The sequence below is a fragment of the Mustela nivalis genome (genome assembly GCF_964662115.1).
Source record: "Mustela nivalis genome assembly, chromosome: 5".
NCBI classification, from domain to species: domain Eukaryota; kingdom Metazoa; phylum Chordata; class Mammalia; order Carnivora; family Mustelidae; genus Mustela; species Mustela nivalis.
Genome location: NC_139024.1, coordinates 113809108 through 113831146, shown reverse-complemented (window position 1 = coordinate 113831146; position 22039 = coordinate 113809108). Strand labels below are relative to the sequence as shown.

Here is a 22039-nt window from a genome sequence, read left to right as displayed (position 1 = left end):
CAAATAAATAAATAAAAATCTTTTAAAAATTAAAAAAAATAAAAATAAAAAAGATTTCTAAGCCAAAAAGAGACTGTTAACCTTCTTCTCTGGGAAATTCCCAGCAATGTTCCTCACCTTAACCATGCCTTGATGGACAGATGGCTATGACCAAAAGTAAAGCCCAAACTGTTTATTAACCACTCATAGGATCATCATCTTCATCAACACATCTCGATTTTTTGCGGGACACAGTATTTATAGAATAGGTCTACACCAATTTTTATAGACTGATAAAATATTCTGCTGGTCAAAAGATTTCCTTAATCTGTTGCAAAGATGTAAAGAATATCCTCAGTGTGAATGTACGCCAGCCCCCCCACAATCATGTAAGCCCGTTCCTCACAACAACCTCTTAATATGTATCTCCTACTGGCTCTACTTCTGCGGAACCTTAACTGCAGGCGTCCTAAGGAAAAGAATGCGAGTAGGATGCGGTGAATGCTAAAAAAAAAAAAAAAAACAGGGGCCATCACAATGGCCATGTTGTTCTGACAGTGGTATTTCAAAGAGGCTCAACAAATGAGAATCCAGATGAAACTAGAGGAGTTCTTTTTTCTTTTTTTTAATCTAATTGGCTTAACTAAGCAACTCCTAAATTGGCAGCATCCCTTCTAGCACCTAAAGAGATGCTCCTATAAGAATTCTTACCGCAGGGAGGAGGGTATCAGGGGATCCTCACATCCCACCCTCCAAAGTTATATATAAAACTTTCTGAAGAGTTACCAGAGCTCAAGAATCACTGTTCTAAGTGATTGTACTGAATCCCTGGCATAGCCCTGAAAACCAAAAACCAGAAGCGAAGAAGGTTTCCACACAACCTAATCCACGAGGACGCTGATGGTTTGTGTGGATTTGCACTCACTGTTCTAAAAACTCTCGTCAATACTCTGGTTTCTCTTCAGATCGCATAAATCTTTCGCCTTTTAAAAACTCTCGTCAAAGAACTCAAAATAAAACTCAGAATCCTTAGCTTCAGCTAAGATCAAGGACAGGATAATAATTTTGTAAAATGCAGGCATTTACTTGTTTTCTAAACCATAAATCCATCCAGAGTACCCAAATTCATATTAGAAGCCACCTCTTAGTTGAACACAGACAGAACACTAAGTTGGTATATAAATTGTAGACACATATTTGCCTTTGTGTCACAGGATTTTCACATGGGTTGGTTTTTGTGTTTTGTTTTGGTTTTGTTTTTCCAAATAAAATCTGAAGCGGGAGTCCTCAGAACGTTTTGTCTGTGGGTTTCTTCCACCAGGAGACTGACTGCCCGTCACTTGCCACTGTCACAAACCCTCACCAAGAGAAGATGAGAAGTCAGTGAGAGGGAGTCCAGTATTTATCTGCCATTACAAATAAATTCTGAAACTAAATAAATTTCAGGAACCAAAGCACAGCCAGTCACACATCAAAAATGAAAGCTACAGGACGCCTGGATGGCTCAGTGGGTTAAAGCCTCTGCCTTCGGCTCAGGTCATGATCTCAGGGTCCTGGGATCAAACCCCACATCGGGCTCTCTGCTCAGCAGGGAGCCTGCTTCCTCCTCTCTCTCTCTGTCTCTGCCTGCCTCTCTGCCTACTTGTGATCTCTGTCTGTCAAATAAATAAATAAAATTTTTTTTTAAAAAAATGAATTCTACGTAAGATCAGTTCTGGAATAACTCTGGTAGGCTGGGACTCTCGGGATGCTTTCTGCCGCCCCAAAATGAAACCCTCTGCTGTTCGAGCCAGCGGATCAAAATAATGAGCGCCATGATACACCTATATATGGAAGGGCTGGAGTCTCTCTGTGTTCATCCACTGAAACAATGAGGAGGGAGAACTTCTTCCTTGTTTGCTAATTGCATTAAGACAACCAAATTCCTCCCTCAAGATTCAATCTCCATTACTGACAGAAAAAAATTAAGATCGAAGAAGACCTAAGTAGCCTCGATCCATGTCAGCTGAATGAGGGATCAAGATACAATCTGGAACAATCAATAATGTAAATCCCCCGACTAGTCTCAGAAAGATCCTCGTCTGTGGGAAATACTTCAGGATTGGATCAGCGTGGAAGCAGGCAGGCGGATACAAAGACCTGTACAGACAAGTTCCGTGCTTAATTAGTTATTATAGATATTTGTTTCCTGCTCATTGTGGTATTTTAATAAACAGAACATGGTGCTAATATTATGGAGTATATAATGAGCTCTTGGTCAGTTTTATAACAGGATATAGCCATTTTTAAAAAAATGATACTTACTTTGCTGTGACAGTACCATTTAAGCTCCTAGAATTCAAAGAACAATATAATGGTGTCTGCAAAGTAACTTCAAATTTGGGTAGTACTGAAAAAGAGAAGCAAGCGTAAATATCTCAAAGAATCTATTTTACTATCATTTTTAACTTAACAAAATAAAGACTAAGTTGTTCCAAAGAAGTCAACAATTGGTACTATTTGAACTTGGATTCTTTAGACTCCAAAGACACGTTAACACACAGATAGATGAAAAGCACTTCATTTCAGCCAAAATGAGAAACCCTTATGAGGCTGATGACTAGACAGTGACAGTGGGGGCCAGTTGCTCTGGACACTTGTGTCACTGGAAGTTTCTCAACAGTAGAACCTGTGTTGTATCCAGAATCCTAGATGCTAAGGCATCTGGATGGTGGGAGACCAGGCATCTCCCATTAGTGCTCCCTTACTGCTTGTTAAAATACTCCCATGCTAGGTGTTAAATAGTTGCGTCTAGAGCAGCCCTTTCCCTAGGACCATTCTCCAGTGTGGTTACTAAAAGCACATCCTAGGGCCCTAAGACTCCCCGTCTGCATGGTACCATGTATGCATTCATACAGAATCCTTATTCTTTGAGACAATCAAAGAATCTGGGGACAGTTAAATGTCATGGAATGCAATGAAGGGCAAGTTGTGTAGTAGGATTTCTGAGTTAATCATTAAGATATGACTACAAAGTAATGATGCTTTTCTTGCATGACAGTGATTTCTGAGGGCAATCTCAAAGTAAAAAAAAAAATCCCTACTTTGGTCAGCTTTATATAATTAGGATGTGAAATATTTTATAAATATGAACACTATTTGATATAAAGCATATCACCAGAGTAAAAAAATATTGTATCCTTCCAGTCTATAGAAATTTTTTTCTCAAACTTCACTAGCTCAACAAATAGATCAGTCTCATTACGAACCACCCCACCATTCAATTAACACAAGAGAAGTGTCAAGAAGGCCAATGCGTCAACAGTATAGATCAAACCTCCAGCTCCAGACCAGGCCAAAGGCCATTAGTACGTCAAGATAGTCCTAGACAAATCTAGGACTGGCAGGCCAAGAAAGCCATATGATCCACTCAAAGGTGGAATTTCCTTAGAACAAAGAATTCAAATGTCCATTCCTCAAACTTCATAGGTTGGCAATCAGTTCCCCACCTCCACCATATCCAATTCAACAACATATAACCACCCAGCACCACCTCTATATGAAATGAAAATAGCCTAGATAAACCTTGGCCACCTCCAATTCCTTCTTCTAGATCAGGGTAATCCAAAAGAAATAAAATGTGAGCCACATGTATGATTTTAAATTTCTAGTAGCCACATTTAAAAAGTAAGAGGAAGCATGTGAAATTAATTTTTGTAGTATTTTATTTGATGCCATATACCTAAAATATTATCATTTCAACATGTGCTCAATACAAAAAATTACTACTAATGAGCCATTTTCCTTTCTTTTTTTTTTTAACTAAGTTTTCAAAATCTGATCATTAACCCACTTAGAGCACATTTCCACTTGGACTAGTCATACTTCAAGCACTCAATAGCCACATGTGGTAAGTGACCCCCAATTTGAACAACACGGTTCCAGATCAGGGGTCAGTAAATGACAACCAGCATGAGCTAAGAAGAGTTCATAAATTTTTAATTCATTGGGGGGGAAATCAAGGGAATATTTTATGACATGTAAAAATTATAGGAAACTTTCATTTCTGTGTCTCTAAATAAAATTTCATTGGGTCACAGCCACATTCACTTACATATTGTCGACGGCTACTTCCTACAACCATAGCAACACTGAGTGGTTATGACAAAGACATAAGGACCACAGAGCCTAAAATTTGCTGATCCCTATTCTCGTGGATTATGAGACTTAGGAGTGACCAGTGCTGTATGAGATATGTGGACTCTGAGTCACTGAGGTGTGAACAAACCACTTTCCAGAATTTCTATTGCCTGAATGAGACACAGTGTCAAAAAGTGACACAAATCAAATGAAAAAGTTCATGTGTAACCTCAAAATAGTTATCCAAATTATAACGAATAGTCAGATCCTATACTAACAAATGAGATCCTAGTCTTATCTTTCCTTCCTCTCCATCCACCAACAAACTAGTTGGGCCATGCTATTTTTATCTATGTATATCTAACTGTTATATAAATGTGACTCCTGCAAGAAAAGGATTTGCCCAAGTCAAACAGACCATCTTTACCAAAGCAACCAAATGAAAAATAGGGGAAATAACTGTTATGTCAAAAACATAACATGGGTTAATGCCTCTTAACATGGGTTAATGCCTCTTGCCTTCAGCTCAGGTCATGACCCCAGGGTAGTGGGATCGAGCCCCACATCGGGCTCTCTGCTCAGCGGGAGCCTGCTGACCTCTCTCTCTCTGCCTGCCTCTCTGCCTACTCGTGATCTCTGCCTGTCAAATAAATAAATAAAATCTTTTTTAAAAACTTGCAAAAACTAAAATATGTTAAGATCACAATGAAGTAGAAAAACAAAAAAAATATGCATAAGAGAGACAACATAATGGGACTCCAGGTGATCTGTTCTGCATATTTTTCTTTATAATAACCTTTTATATCTTTTACAAAGGAAAAATGTGTTTAGGTAGGCCTATAAGAAACATCAGGAATTCACCCTCACTAGCATTTGTACTTTAAATAACATATCTCTTGGAAATTTCTCTTATCTCTGTGGAAAGTAACAAATATTTTTTTCTTTCAGAATAAATTGAAGAACTCTTACCATATTCTGAAACCTGAAATGATTGATAATATGTCTGGTCCTATTGGGAAGAAAAAAAAAGACAAGAAAACATGTGAGTTCTTATTTAATTATTTTGCTTGCTTACTTACATAGGAAGATTTAGGTAATTATTTTTAATTGCATTTATAATGATTTAATGAGCAAAACAGTTAATTTTAACTTGCAGAAGTTTACTCTTAGTCATCCGTGACATGAAGCCTATGGGATTTCATTTAGTGTTTCTTGTCAATTCACTAACATAAAAAGGTGACCTGTCTCTATATTTCACTGCAGGTCATGTGAACAAACTGTTTAATTTGACTTCCATCATTTGTGAAATGAAAACTACATTAAATTAGATGGTTTATAAATATATGAAGCAAGAATACCACATGCCAAACTATGACTTCAAATTTGTTTTGAATATCACTCTCAAAAAAACCAATGGAGAAAATAAAGTTACACATATTTTAAGTATTTATACATAATCAAAAATACAAAATCATCTTGGACGAACATCTTATACCTTTCATTTTCTTGTGCAGATCTTAAAACAATACAATATATTCTACCCTATTTTAACAAATATTGTTAACTGTTTCCTTTTCCAAGATCAACGAGAAAATATATGGCCTCTTGTTATATCATTTTTTCTAGTTTCCCATATTTCTGTCCACCCTAAGTCCATAAGTAACATTAACTAGAACTTCTTTGATATCACTAAGTAGTTCCACCAATAAAATTTGTATTCTAAAATCTGATTCCCTATGTTTATCAAAGCAACTACACAGATCCAGCTACAGAATATTGGTTTTTAAATCATCCTTTGTTAATCTAAATCAACTGAACAAGTTATTTTTAATCCTAAAAGGATAGAGTACAATCAAAGTACGAAACAAAGGTAACTGCTTATATACCAACAAAATAATTGTCTAAAACTTGATCTCGATGATGTCATTTAAAGTAGATCCCAAAGAAATTGTGTTGATCATAGTCATAAGAATCTACATTTGTGGCTTCTATCTTAAATTGTTTTCATGTCCTATATAGGAATGTTACAAATTACCTATATTAGGTTCCTTTATAAATTCTAATTTGTTTCCAGTTTCATGCACTGTGCTTTGGCTCCTACTCTCCCCTAAGCTTGACCTACACATTACTTCCATCCCTACTCATCTTCCAAGACTTAGCTCAAAAATTACTGCTTCCCTGAATCCCCAACTTAAGAGCAATCTCAGTACTCTGAGCCTCCATGCTCTTCAGTTCTTCCTTCTTTCCCTTCGCACCCTGTAAAAAGTGTATCATAAATATTTAGGGATATAGTTTATCTTGCCGCAAGTTCTTTGAGGGCCAGGTCCTTGCTTGACATTTTTACCCCCATAGTTTATCCCTTGAGCTGCCAGCCTAAGAGTGTCTAATACCAAAAAAGCACTCAATCAATATGTGTTAGGTATATAGTAGTAGATTTGACAAAGGCAGGAAATCAACTAATTCGTTTGGGCCTACATTAAACAACAGCCTTGAAACCAAGTTTTCGGAAATTATTTAACAGATACGTAGTTATATGAATTACATTTGCAATGAATTCTCCTTTCGTGCTTCCTGCATTATTCATCATCCCTGATAACTCCTGATTTTCCATCTCTCTGTTTACTATCTCCTCTTTCATTCGGTCTATAAACATTTTCAGCTCTTTTGTTCTCCTGATACTCCCAAGTATCTTTCTGACTACTTTCTTGTTTCTTTAGTGGTCCTCTTTTTCTGCTCCCAAAATGTGGGCCCTACCGACCCCGAGCCTGAGGCTCTTCCCATTCTTCAGACCCTTAAGTGAGCTCATCAACTCTCCTGGTTTTAACTGCCATCTCTATACTCAAGACTCCTAAATCTTTATCTCTGACCCATACCTCAGCCCAGAGATGCAGACTCAAGTCCACTTTCTGTACATCTCCTCCTGAATGTCCTACAGAATGTGTTGGACTTCTTTAACAGGATTTAGCCTCACCCAGGGACCTTCTCTTATGTGCCTTTCCCCCTATTGAGTTAGATACCATTCCTTCCCATAATAACTCATGTATAACTCAATTATTGTACTTAACACAATATATTATAATTATCTACTTTGTATCCATATCCTAGAACAGACCATGAAATCAGTGGGGACCCAGCACCTAATGAAGCATGCCTTCAATGTTTGTTGAATGAATGTATGTATAAACAAATGAACAAAGGATTCTTGACTGCAGGCTGGTTCTTACAGAGCTCCTCAGCTTGGCCTCAATTATCATACAACATCTCCTACCAGAAATTGAAATAACCTTCTCATGAGAAGAATCAGACAACCTTGAAGAGACATGGCCGTTTGGCAAATGGCCCACAGAGTAACCTTAATTCTCTGCCCTGTACTTGGAAGGAATATAAATGTCAAAGAGTAGAAGACGCCAACTGCATACAACACTAATGGGCAGCAAAGAAGTGCTTCTTTTCACTGTCAGTTTAAATTGTTCCAGTAAATCACAAAATCATTTTGTAACTGAGCGCTGACAGGATGCTTTGTCCTGGATGAGGTTTTCCCAGGGTGTTTATAAGTGGTGAAATGCAAATCAAGAAATAAATTCTTTTACTTTCCAAGGGGTTTCAAAAGCAGAAATGAGTTTTGTAATTTCCAACATATTATCCATTAGGCAATCGGGTCATACCAATTCCCACAATGAGTTTAGTGATTTTTATTAAATATGTTTACAAAACCTATCATCAGGACTGATATAAGATATTGAAATACTTGAAACTAATAATAAATCAGAGAATTAATAGCAATTTGTCATATATAAGCATAAAATATTGATACTGAGTACTTTCATAAGCCTGAACAGGTATTTGTGAAGTTTTTCCATAAAAGGCTAGATAGTAAATATTTTAGGCTTTTCAAGCCCATATGGTTCCTGCTGCAACCACTCGACTCTGCTTTGAGACAAGAGGTAAATGAGACTGAGTGTGTTCCAATAAAACTTTATTTACAAAAAGAGATGTAGCTGTTGGGCTGGATTTGGCCATTAGGCCATAGCTTGCTTAACCCTGATCTAAAAAATAAAATGTATTTCCAAACTGTTCTATGTCAACTCTAGCTGAACTAAACTGATTAACCTTAGCTAGAACAATGGAGAAGAAAGAAAAAGGGGAAAAAAAAAAATACAGCGCTTTTGTAGGAAGCATGATTTCATTGGCTCAACAATCTTCCTTCAGTTCCACAGAAACAACCTGCCTCAACATGAGTTTTCATGTTTATTCCAGCTCATCAAATATGGTTTGTGCTCATTCACTCTGCCAGCAACAGGAGAAGAAGGCTGACCTGAAAGAGTAAATACTTGAGCAGCGTGTCTTGCAGGCCAACCCCTTTCCAGGGGCAAGAATACATGACTCATCAACATCCTCTCAGTTCTGCTTGTCCCAGGTGGTCACTCTTCCATGGGGAAAGTACTCCCTCACAAAGCCTGCTCTTACCACATACATTCCCCCTTGATTCGTATGAGATGGAAGCCTGTCTCAACGAACCTTTTTTTTTTTTAAGATTTTATTTATTTATTTATTTGACAGACAGAGATCACAAGTAGGCAGAGAGGCAGGCAGAGAGAAAAGGGAGGAAGCAGGCTCCCTGCAGAGCAGAGAGCCCGATGCGGGACTCAATCCCAGGACCCTAAGATCATGACCTGAGCCGAAGGCAGAGGCTTTAACCCACTGAGCCACCCAAGCACCCCTTTTTTTTTTTAAGATTTCATTTATTTATATGACAGAGAGAGATCACAAGTAGCAGAGAGGCAGGCAGAGAGAGAGAGGGGGAAGCAGGTTCTCTGCAGAGCAGAGAGCCCAATGAGGGACTCGATCCCAGGACCCTGAGATCATGACCCCAAAGGCAGCTTAACCCACTGAGCCACCCAGGCACCCAACTAGACTTTCAAAACAAATTCTAAAGGAGAAATGGAGAAGACAAACCAGGAAGTATTCTCAGTAATCTCTGCAATTTCTTTATTCCCCTTATCCCTAAACCAACAGTTCATTGGGACAGTATATGTTCAAAACATCAGTCAAATGAAAGAGAAAAGAGAAAATACACTACTTTTACTAGTTCCTAAAAAATATGCTATGACTGGATGCAGATTAAAGACACGTGAATTGCTAAAATCATCTATTCCAGCTACAGACTTTCTCTTCTCTAGCCACAAAGCCATGCAACTCTTGAGAGAATTCCTATTTTTAATAAACTTGAAGGAATATGACATGCTACATGACCTTTTAAAATATATATATGGTAAAATGCAGGTCAGCAACTTTTAATTCTTGCTTCTGGAATGAAAAGAAATGCTAGAAACAGAACTAAAGGTGCTGAGTGGATTTTTGCTCGCACATTGATGTTCATTCATGATCGTTTCAATTTCCCAAAAGTCTGCTTCAGCACTGATCTCCGTGTCTGGATTTAATTTGTATTTAAAGATGAAGAAACACACTGAGCTTTTTTAAATCCACACATAACAAATACGAAATTATTTCAAACTCAGTTTTGGCTCTGTCCCCCAAGACCACAGATGCCAACTACATCCACATTCCCAAGCCAGGTGTAAGCTAGCCCACAGGACTTACAAAGGAGGTTTCCAAAAACTCGTTTTGCAACTCCTAACCAAAAAGGTCAAGATGGAAATAAACTAGAAAGGAATTTTGGGAGAAAGCTTTTGATGTGCTTTCACACATCAGTGGCTGTAGGCAGGCACTTGACATGCCTGGACAATCTAAGAGCAAAATACTGGTATTGGCCAGCTGTACAGACAGCTAAGCCAAGACGCAGTGCTGTACTGGGAGTGGCCTGTGCCTCTGGACTTGCAAGAGGCTAAGAAAGGATAAGCAATTTCCCTCAACTAGAAATGCAAAAAAAAAAAGAGAGAGAGAGAGAGAGAGTCAGCATGGGGCTGTCTTCTTTCCTGATCAAAAACACCTTCCAGATGGGACGCACCTCTGGGGGGGGAAGCTAGAGGTATCCTATAGATGTCCAGGTGCTGAAGACAAAGTTGAGAGCTGCCAGAGGAGGAGACGGGTTCAAAACCATCAAAGACACTGAATGCGAAGCCTCCCAGCAATGGCAGGGGAGCTCCAAAGAGCCCACAGAAGAGTCTGATGAAGGAAAGTGTTAGTTTTTAATGCCTGCCAAGCCCTAAGAACACTAATGCCAGATGACAACAGTACGACGTTGAACCATATTTTTTCTACTTTTTTTTATTTAAATTCTAGTTAGTTAATATACAGTGTGATATTGGTCTCAGGAATAGAATTTAGTGATTCACCACTTATATACAACACCCACTGCTTATCACAAGTGTCCTCCTTAATGTCCATCGCCCATTTAGCCCATCCCCCACCCACACCCTCCATCAACCCTCAGTTTGTTCTGTATCATTAAGACTCTCTAATGGTTTGTTTCCCTCTCTCTCTTCCCCCTTCTTCCCATATGTTCAGCTGTTTTGTTTCCTAAATTCATCTGGTATTTGTCTTTCTCTGACTCACATATCTCACTTAGCATAATACCCTCTAGCTCTATCCACATCGTTGCAAATCAAAAGATTTCATTCTTTATGATGGCTGAGTAATACACACACACACACACACACACACACACACACACGTGTAGATATATGAATAACCACATCTTCTGTATCCGTTGATCAGTAGATGGACATTTTGTGCTCTTTCCCCAGTTTATCTACTGTTAACAATGCTGCTATAAACTTTGGAGTGCATGTATCCTTTGAATCTGTATTTTTGTATCTTTGGGTAAATACCTTGTAGTGCAATTACTGGATCACAGGGTAATTCTATTTTTAACTTTTTGAGGAACCCCCATGCTGTTTTCCAGAGTGCCTGCCCCAGTTTGCAATCCCACCAACAATATGAGTGTTTCCCTTTATCCACATCCTCACCAACATCTGTTTTTTCCTATGTTGTTAATTTTAGCCATTCTCACTGGTGTGAGGTGGTATCTCATCGTGGCTTTGATTTGTATTTCCTGATGATGAGTGATTTTAAGCATCTTTTCATGTGTCTGTTGGCCATCTGGGTGTCTTCTTTGGAAAAATGTCTATTCATGTCTTCTGCCCATTTCCTGACTGGATTATTTGTTTTTTGGGTTTTCAGTTGGTAAGTTCTTTATAGATTTTGGATACTAACCCTTTATCAGATATGTCATTTCCAAATATCTTTTCCCATTCTGTAGATTGCCTTTTAGTTTTGCTGACTGTTTCCTTCTCTTTGAAGCTTTTTATCTGATGAAGTCCCAACAGTTCATTTTTGCTTTTGTTTCCATTGCCTCTGGCAGCATGTCAAATGAGAAGTTGCTGCGGCCTAGGTCAAAGAGGTTGCTGCCTATGCTCCTCCAGGATTTTGATGGTTTTCTGTATCATATTTAGGTCTTTCATCTATTCTGAATTTATTTTTGTGTATGGTATAAGAAAGTGGTCCAGTTTCATTTATCGGCATGTAGCTATCCAGTTTTCCCAACACCATTTGTTGAAGAGACTGCCCTTTTTCCACTGGATATTCTTTCTTGCTTTGTCTCAAACTAGTCGACCATATAGTGTAGGTCCATTTCTGGGTTTTCTATTCTGATCTGTTTGATCTATGTGTCTGTCTTTGTGAAAGCACCTACTGTCTTGATTACTACAGCTTTGTAATATAGCTCAAAGTCCAGAATCATGATACCTCCAGTTTTGTTTCTCTTTTTTAGGAATGTTTTGGTTATTTGTGGTCTTTTGTGGTTCCAGAGACATTTTAGGATTGTTTGTTCCAGCTCTGTGAAAAATGCTGGTGCTATTTTGGTCAAGATTCCACTGATTATGTAGATTGCTTTGGTAGTATAGACATTTAACAATGTTTTTTATTCCAATCCATGAGCCTATCTTTGTATCCTCTTCAATTTCTTTCATAATTGACATTGAACCATATTAAACTGTAGGACATATATTGGCAAATTGATCAATACCCCAATTTTTATAGCAGCAATGGCCACGGTCGCAAAACTGTGGAAAGACCCAAGATGCCCTTCAACGGACGAATGGATAAGGAAGATGTGCTCCATATATACTATGGAGTATTATGCCTCCATCAGAAAGGATGAATACCCAACTTTTGTAGCAACATGGATGGAACTGGAAGAGATTATGCTGAGTGAAATAAGTCAAGCAGAGAGAGTCAATTACATATGGTTTCACTTATTTTTGGAGCATAACAAATAGCATGGAGGACAAGGGGAGTTAGAGAAGAGAAGGGAGTTGGGGGAAATTGGAAGGGGAGGTAAACCATGAGAGACTATGGACTCTGAAAAACAATCTGAGGGGTTTGAAGCAGCGGCGGGTGGGAGACTGGGGTACCAGGTGGTGGGTATTCTAGAGGGCACGGATTGCATGGAGCACTAGGTGTGGTGCAAAAACAATGAATACTGCTATGCTGAAAATAAATAAATAAATAATAAATAAATAAATGATTAAAAAAAATCAAGTAGGGATTTTTAAAAATTATTTTCATTAACATGTAAAGTATTATTTGCCCCAGGGGTACAGGTCTGTGAATCATCAGGCTTACACATTTCACAGCACTCACCATAGCACATACCCTCCCCAGTGTCCATAACCCAACCACCCTCTCCCTACCCTCCCAACCCCCAGCAACCTCCAGTTTATTTTATGAGAGTAAGAGTCTCTTACAGTTTGTCTCACTCCCGATCTCATCCTGTTTCATTTTTTTCCTTCCCTACCCCCCAAACCCTCTACCCTGCCTCTAAATTCCTCATATCAGAGAGATCATATGATAATTGTCTTTCTCTAATTGACTTATTTCACTCAGCATAATACCCTCTAGTTCCATCCAGGTCATTGCAAATGGCAAGATTTCATTTCTTTTGATGGCTGCATAGTATTCCGTTGTATATATACACCACATTTTCTTTATCCATTCATCTGTTGATGGACATCTAGGTTCTTTCCATAGTTTGGCCACTGTGGACATTGCTGCTATAAACATACTGGGGCAGGTGCCCCTTCAGATCACAACATTTGCATCTTTATGGTAAATACCCAGTAGTACAATTGCCGGGTTGTAGCGTAGCTCTGTTTTCAACTTTCTGAGGAACAACTGTGCTGTTTTCCAGAGTGGCTGCACCAGCTTGCATTCCCACTAACAGTGTATGTTTAGCATACTCTTTTGATGATTACAGGTTTGTAATAGAGCTTGAAGTCTCAAGTAAGAATTTTTTAACCCCTTGCCTCTCTTCCCTCCACCCTGTTCAATCCTGGAGTTATCAAACACAGTGCAATGAGCCAGAGAGAGATAGCCAGACCAGAGAAGAACCAAACTGGGAGAAGACAGCACTTGACTTTATTGGACTGGACATATTAGTTATTGAACATAGACTCTTCTTTGTGTGTAAATATAACCAAAAATGACAGAACCTTTATTACCAAAAAATAACCAGGAAAATGGTGGGATTTGGCCTACATTTCAACAAGTAATAGGGAAGAATTGTTCCCAAAGAACAAGACTAAATGGCAAAAGAATAATGCTGTGGTTTTCGTATTGTACCTTTCAGTTATACATGTTCAATGTCAGAGTCCCACACAAACTGGCCACCTGTTCATGTTAAGAAAGGCTGGGGTTGCAGAAGGTATCAACAATTTGGACTCCTAGTTTTCCACTAGAACCGTATGGTTAGATTTCTCGACTCTTCCACAAATGTCTACTTTACCATAATATGAACAAAATCACATGGTGTTTTTGTTGCTGTGCCCACAGCATACTATATTAATTCTCTCCTTAGAAACAAAAGTTTTAAATGAGCTGTCTATACCCTTTATTGTCACCTGGACTCTGCCTCTTCCATGTCACTGGTCTGGAAGGGTGCTCACTCAGTGATGGCTGCTTGCCTCTGCTAATTGCCCATGGCCTCTCTCTTAGGCTGGGTTCTCCTGGAGGCCTGTGCAGCACCTAACTCTGTGGCCACCCTCTCTGAATCCCGTCTCCTCTGCTCTGTGCCTGCACTCTGGGTTTTGTCATTCCAAACCTGGCTGTTCGTTCCCGTGCTCTGGCTGGCTCCTCCGTTTAGCTGCTAAATGTAGTGATTTCCCTCTGATCAGCTTGCCCCCTCTCTCCCCGAAACCAAGCTTCTGGCCCTGACTTCCCTTGTAACAGATGATTCTCCCAGAGATCACCCTTGAAATTCCAGAGTCAACTCATCAAAAGGTAAGCTGAGGCACATTAAAGATTTTAAAGAGTTTATGTGCACAAAAATTGAGTGGCAGTGGGCAGTCCTGAACCGCAAGGGGTCAGGCATCCTCTACCAACAGGAGCTCAGGGAGAAACTTTCACAGAGAAAAGATGGAAGCAAAGTAAGGAAAGTATTGACTGGCTGTAGCTTGAAGCTTCTTTGGTTGTTTGTGACTGGTTATCCCTAGCATTTTGATTTCGTAACCTTGAGGGATTTGCAGACTTAGATTCTAGTTTGCTTAAGTAGTCCACCATGGGAACAGAACCACATCCGTCTAATGGTTTCTTTAGTTAACTTAACACCTTTTACTTCTCTTTCTCCCTTTCACAATCACGATCCAATTAGTACCTAAACCTGATGAATCATCCTTTCAAGTGTCTCTTAAATTCACCCATTCTTCTTGAGTTCATGCTGCTCCCCTAGAGCAACCCTCTGTTACCTTCAGACTAGACTACTACCACCTAACACAGAAGGTAGGCTATATAGGCTGTATTTGCAAAGCAATGATACTAAGCCCCTGGCCCCTCTCCCTGCCTTCAGCGCCTCTCCTTTTAATCACCTCCACGTGCTGCCATCTTCCTAAAATACTACTGCAATCATGTCATACTACAGAAGTCAACAAGACAACAAATAATGATGACATATTTTTTCGTCTAGGGGTTTCTCGTAAGCACGTCATTCTGTCCACTGCATAATTATTATTTCGGTGTTTGTTTTTGTTTGTTTGTTTGTTTAAAGATTTTATTTATTTATTTGATAGGCATAGATCACAAGTAGGCAAAGAGGCAGGCAAAGAGAGAGGAGGAAGCAGGCTCCCTGCTGAGCAGAGAACCCGATGCTGGGCTTGATCCCAAGACCCCGGGATCATGACCTGAGCCAAAGGCAGAAGCTTTAACCCACTGAGCCACCAGGCACCCCATATTTCAGTGTTTTTATATTGAGCATGCATTACTTGTATAATTAGAGGAAATAATAAAAGTGTAATTTTTGTATCTTTTATAATAGAGACTCATTCACAGATAATTTTTGCTTTCCTTGTCCTCAGAAGTCTTACATGAAATTCATAACATTAACACTCAAAGTAAAATCAAGTTTTTAGAGCTCCCCTCCTCCCATGCACAGAATGAAATCTAAAACATGAGCCAATATGTTCCACACCTCAACCCACACACTCTTCTCACAGTCCTCTTTGACTATTACTCCCTGCAGGACCTCCACTCCAGGCAAGTGTCTGCTCCCAACTCACCCAGCCCCAATCCTCAAGCCACTGCTACCTCCATGGTCCCCATCTGACTTCTGGAGTGTCATCTACCTCCACGTAGTTGAAGCACAGAATTTTAACGGCATGAAGAGGCTTACAAGTCCTCTGCCCCAAGAGGACTTTTTTTTTTTTTAACAGGACTTATTTTCAGCTGAGGAAACAGATCCATGGCTGACACCACCTGTCCACAGTCCCTTGACTACAGCATAAGGCCCCATGTCCCGTAACTCCCAATCTAATGCTCTGCATTTATTACATGAAGACTTCCCTGACTCTAAGCTCCTTCATAGTAGGGCCTGTGTCTTATCGTCTTTAGATGTTTACTGAAGTGTTTCTTCCCACCATACACATAATAGGAAAATTCCGTATTTTTAGTTTTATGCAGATGCTTATTAATTTTCCTATGCTTTATCGTAATACTTAACAGAACAGCAATTGTGTAGTATCTCATCTTTTTCCCTCTTTCATTTTTACCACAAAATTAGCAAAGAACTTAAAAACTATCAAGAAATCACAGTGAAAATACCATCCATGAAAGTGTCAGTGGATACTGACCTACTGGGAGAAATGACAGATGTGTGAAAGAACGAAAACGTTGGTTAACATCCACATGATCGGGACGCCTGAGTGGCTCAGAGGGTTAAGCCTCTGCCTTCAGATCAGGTCATGATCTCAGGGTCCTGGGATCAAGTCCCGCATCAGGCTCTCTGCTCAGAAGGGAGCCTGCTTCCCTCTCTGGCTGCCTCTCTGTCTACTTGTGATTTCTCTCTGTCAAATAAATAAATCTTAAAAAAAAAAAAAAAAAAAAAACATCCACATGATCCTTGCTTTTCCTGTTGAGAGTCTAAACATCTGTGGTCACACTGTAGTTGCAACATATTCCTCCCGGGGTTTTCAGCCCCAGGCATCAGGATCAACTGTGGTAGATTCAAGAAGCAGAGATGCCCCATTCCCACCCCAGAGCTGCTGATTCAGAGAAAAGAACTGCAGCCCAAACAGAGCAAAAGTATTCATTCATCCACGAGACAACAGAGAAGTCACGCACCTAAGTACACTTAGCATTGTGCTCAGTGATGGAGATACACTTGCACAGGATGAGGCTTCTAATCTGGTAGAAAGAAGATATTAATCAAATAATAACACACATGAATATATAATTATAGACAATGATAAAAGCTGTGAGTTAAATTTATAGGGAATTATGACCTCTGAAGATGAGGCTGGAAAAGTAGTCCGTAGCAGGGCCTTGTGTCGACCATGGTGAAATATATGAACTTTATTCTGAGGGCAATGGAAAGCCTGTGGAGAGTTTTAAGCTGAGGAAGAACACGATCCCATTTAATGTTTACATTACTTTCGCTGCTGTGCAGGGAACTGGTTGCAAGGGGAAAAGAGCAAATTTAGGGAGATGCATTAAGAGACATCACAAATATCTAGGGAAAATATGAGGGAGGCTTGGACAAAAAAGGTAGAGGTGGAAATAAAGAGAAGCAGAAGTAGATGGATTTGGAATATATTTAAGCATACTATCTATGGGAATTAGTGAAGGTCTGGGTAATTAGGATGGTGACAAGCATGAGATGACAGGAAAACTCCAAGTAACTCCAAGGTTACCAGCTTGCACAACTGGATAGAGTAATTCAATAAGCTAGAGAATGCTGGAGAAGAGCCAGATGTGGTGAGGGTAGATTATGAGAATGAAATATCAGATGTGAGGAGATTAGGAAGCCTTTAAAACATACAAATAGAGATGTTAAATAGGTTGATTATTATAAAGGTCTGGAACACAGAGGTCTGGGTTCTCTCAGACAAATCTGAAAGTCATTGGTGTATAGATGGAAAATACAACCATATCTATGGATGACATGGTCTAGAGTGAGAAATGAAAGAAACTTAAGGCCAAACCTTACGATATGCCCATATGTAAGAAAGAATAAATAACAAAACAAGATAAGGAGAAGAACTCAGACTAGCAAACCTGTAGAAAGAAACCTAAGTCCCAAACAGCTGAGGAAGAGATTAAGACAACCCTTTTTTTGGTGGATTGGCTAGAATGGGAAAGACAAAGAAAGTGAGGTTACTAGAAAGGAAACTAGGGGCAGAGTTCAGTGACCCTTCCCAATCTTTCTCTGTTCCACTCTCACTCTCTCTCTCCCTTTCCCTTAATCATGTAAGAGATTTGAACAGACTAGACTTTGTGGAAAGATCCAGGAGACAGAGAGAGAGAGATCCAGGTAGAAGATGGAGAAAGAAGAGATCATAAATACTGTTAAGATTTCTGAAAAAGGGGATGCCTGGGTGGCTCAGTTGGTTGGATGACTGCTCAGGTCATGATCCTGGAGTCCCGGGATCGAGTCCCACATCGGGCTCCCAGCTCCACGGGGAGTCTGCTTCTCTCTCTGACCTTCTCCTCGCTCGTGCTCTCTCTCACTGTCTCTCTCTCAAATAAATAAATAAATAATCTAAAAAAAAAATTTTTTTTCTGAAAAAGTAGAAAGGAGAAGCCAGGGAAGAGGTTGAGGTTTTGGTCTTAGGTATGAAGAATTACATCTCTTCTGGAAAGAGGATGACCCTGAGATGGGCACATACACAGGTAGACACAACAAGTTCCGCTTTGTGTATGAAGTAGAAAGAAAGATTACCTACTGAGAGTGAGGGGGTGGGGCAGAATCTCTCCCATGAGACAGCATTTTCCTGAATCCCTTCTCTCATTAGAAAGAATGACAAATATTCTGGTACTCATCAAGATTGGAACTAAACTAGTCTATACCTAATAGTTACTCATAGTAACAGGACTTGGGGGAAATAGATCTAACCAATAACAAAGACATAGACCATGTAAGACTCCATGGCAGTCCAGACACCCAATACCACAAGTACATGTATACTTCTAAAAGGTTTCTCCATCTGCAGCACAAATTTATGCTGTACAAGAGACAAACTGGTTTCCATAGCAGAAAAGTGCTAACTAGAAGCACACTCTTTAAAACAATCAAGGAAACAAACAAAAACCATCCACTTAACCTTGTTTCTCCTGAAAACTGAAAAAAAAAAAAAAAAGTTTTTAAAGATGTGCCCCATGATCCCCTTTCTTGGGCACCTATTTCAAGCAAGATGAAAAAGCAGAAATGTAGCTAAAACTTTGTATTGAATGGGAAAGTTACCCTTGAAGCAAAATAATTCCATTTCTTGCTCATTTCTCCTTTTCTCACTCTACCCAACAGACATAGTACTCATTTTAGTGACCTACCCTGGTACCCAGGACTGCCATTAGCAGTGTCCAATGAGTTGTGATCTTCCAAAACTCCCTCTGCCATTGAAAACTAAGCATCTTACAGAACTATACACACATATCCTATCAATGTAAGTTTACTGTTGCGATATTGAGCTATAATAACATTAAGATATAAGTATTTGGTACATTGCATACTGGAACTAAAACAGACACATAGATCAATAGAACAGAACAGAAAACCCAGAAATAAACCCACAACTAATCTTTAACAAAGCAGGAAAGAATATCCAATGGAAAAAAGACAATCCCTTCCACAAATGTTGCTGGGAAAACTGGACAGCTACATGCAAAAGAATGAAATTCAACCACTTTCTTATACCACACACACACACACACAAAATTCAAAATGGATGAAAGACCTAAATATAAGACCTGAAACCATAAAAACCCTAGAAGAGAACATCTGGGTGGTTCAGGTGGTTAAGCATCAAGACTCTTGATTTTGGCTCAGGTCATGAGCTCAGGATCATGGGATCAAGGTCCACGGAGGGCTCTGTGAGCAGTGGGGAGTCTACTTGAAATTCTCTCTCTCCTGCTTCCTTTGTCCCTCCTCCCACACACTCTTTCTCTCTCCCTCTCTCTCTCAAATAAATAAATCTTTGATGAGAACAAAATCTTTGATTAGAAACTTCTTTCTAAATAGGTCTCCTGAGGCAAGGGAAACAAACGCAAAAATAAACTATTGGGACTACATCAAAATAAAAAGCTTCTGCACAATTAAAGAAAGAATCAATAAAATTAAAAGGCAACCTACTGAAGGGGAGAAAAGATTTGCAAATGACATATCCAATAAAGGGCTAGAATCCAAAATCTATAAAGAACTGATACAACTCAACACTCAAAAAATAAGTAATCTGATTTTAAAATGGGCAGAAGACACGAACAGACCCTTCTCCCAAGAAGACATATAGATGAACAACAGACACATGAAAAGATGTTCATCATCACTTACTGTCAGGGAAATACAAATCAAAAATACAATGAGATATCACTTCATACCTGTCAGAAGAGCTAAAATCAACAACACAAGAAACAACACATGTTGGCAAGGATGCGGAGAAAAAGGAAAACTCGGGCATTGTCGGTGGGAATGCAAACTGGTGCAGTTGTGGAAGACAGTGTGGAGGTTCCTCAAAAAGTTAAAAATAGAGCTACCCTGTGATCCAGCAATCATGCTACTGGGTAATTACCCAAAGGACACAAAAATACTAATTCAAAAGGATATATGCACCTAATGTTTACAGCAGTATTATTTACAATAGCCATACTATGGAAGCAAACAAAGTGTCACTAATGGATGAATGGATAAAGAAGATGTGGCAAATATATATGGCATATATACACATGCTCATATATAGTGGAATATTATTAAGCCATAAAAAAGGATGAAATCTTGCCATTCACAACCTGCCGTTCACTCTAGCTCTGGACAGAGCTAGAGTGTTCCAGAGCTAGAGTGTATAATGCTAAAGCAAAATAATTCAGCCAAAGAAAGACAAATACCATACGATTTCACTCACATGTGGAATTTAAGAACAAAACAAATGAGCAAAGGAAAAAAAGAGAGAGAGAAATCAAGAAACAGACTCTTAACTACAGAGAACACACTGATGGTTACCAGAGGGGAGGGCCGTGGGAGGATGAGGGAAACAGCTGATGGAGGTTAAGGAGGGCACTTGTCATGATGAGCACTGGGTGATGTACGGAAGTGTTAAATCACCATATTGTACACCTGAGATTAATATTACACTGTATGTTAACTAACTGGAATTAAAATAAAAAGTTAAAAAGCCAGAAAAGAAGCAAAAAAAAAAACAAAAAAAAACAAAAACAAAAAACAAGCCCATGTGTGAAGGAGTGATTGTCTGGCACCCGTCAATCACGTCACAGAGGTGGGCATCTTCTCCGCCACTGTGTACAGCAAGCTCTGTTAACATCTAAACTCAACCAAAAAGGTGACCACCTTTAAATAGCAATTGCTACACATACTAGATAGTTTAACGTTCTACAGATGAAGGTGTCAGGAGATCTGGCTTCGAGCCCTGATGCTACCACAATACCATGTAAGCTTAACCACCAGGTCACATCCCCTCTCTCCAGTTCCTCCTCCACAAAATGAAGAGATGGATCTGGGGAAACTTGCTACAGGCTGACAGGCTCCCAAGATCCTCCATTTCACTGAGGACCAGGACATGCTAACGTCTGATCTCAGAGTTTCCACCTAATGCCAAAAAGAGGTACCTGAAGAGAGCTGTAGGTAAGACATACTTTAAAGGAAAGGCAGTCTTAGGGTAGCTTTTGGAGAGGAAGAACAAGACAAGGAACTCCTCACAAAACTTGAGTTGGGATCCAGAAATTAAAATGCACAACACTAAGATCTGGGTGGCTCAGTCAGTTAATTGTCTGCCTTTGGCTCAGGTCATGATCCGAGGTCCTGGGATCGAGCCCCACATCGGGCTCTCTGCTCAGGGGGGAGCCGGCTTCTCCCTCTCCCTCTGCCACTTCCTCCTGCTTGTGCACACTCTCCCTCTCTCTCTCTCTTTCAAATAAGTAAATAAAATCTTAAAAAAAAAAAAAAGATAATAACCAATGGCAATAGCCTAGGAGAAACTGTTCATTCATTCTTTCATCCTTCAAGTATGAACGAGTTCACACAAAAGGTCAGATACTCCATTAGATAGAATAAACATGAAAATTAATAAAACAGAACTCCTATCTTCAACGAACTCACAGTCTAATAAACAAGGCAGTCATATTTTTAAAAACTACACTGATCACAGTTTGGAAAGATGAAACAAATTCTGGAAATTGGCAGTGGTGATGGATATAAATGTATTTGATGCCACTGAACATGATACACCTAAAAATGGCTACAAAGGTAGGGAGAGGGTGGTGGGGTTATGGACATTGGGGAGGGTATGTGCTATGGTGAGTGCTCTGAAGTGTGTAAACCTGATGATTCACAGACCTGTACCCCTGAGGCTAGTAATACATTATATGTTTATAAAAAAATTAAAAAATTATAAAAAAATAAATTTTAAAAAGTGGCTACAACGGTAAATTTTATGTTATTTATACTTTGCCACAATAAAACAAGCAAACAAGGAAATAGTTACTTTGA

The 22039-nt window shown here is 39.3% G+C and overlaps 1 protein-coding gene across 2 annotated transcripts in view; it reads right to left on the bottom strand.

Moving 5' to 3' along the window:
• The window catches only part of CD109 (CD109 molecule), a 128889-nt gene that overhangs the window by 66024 nt on the left and 40826 nt on the right, over positions 1-22039 (bottom strand). For both annotated transcript variants that reach the window (XM_082729753.1, XM_082729754.1), the window contains exons 6-7: positions 5068-5107; positions 2284-2368 (exon numbers count right to left, since the gene is read on the bottom strand). In XM_082729753.1, the coding sequence (XP_082585879.1) occupies positions 2284-2368; positions 5068-5107 (125 nt within the window). The remainder of the gene's footprint in view (positions 1-2283; positions 2369-5067; positions 5108-22039) is intronic.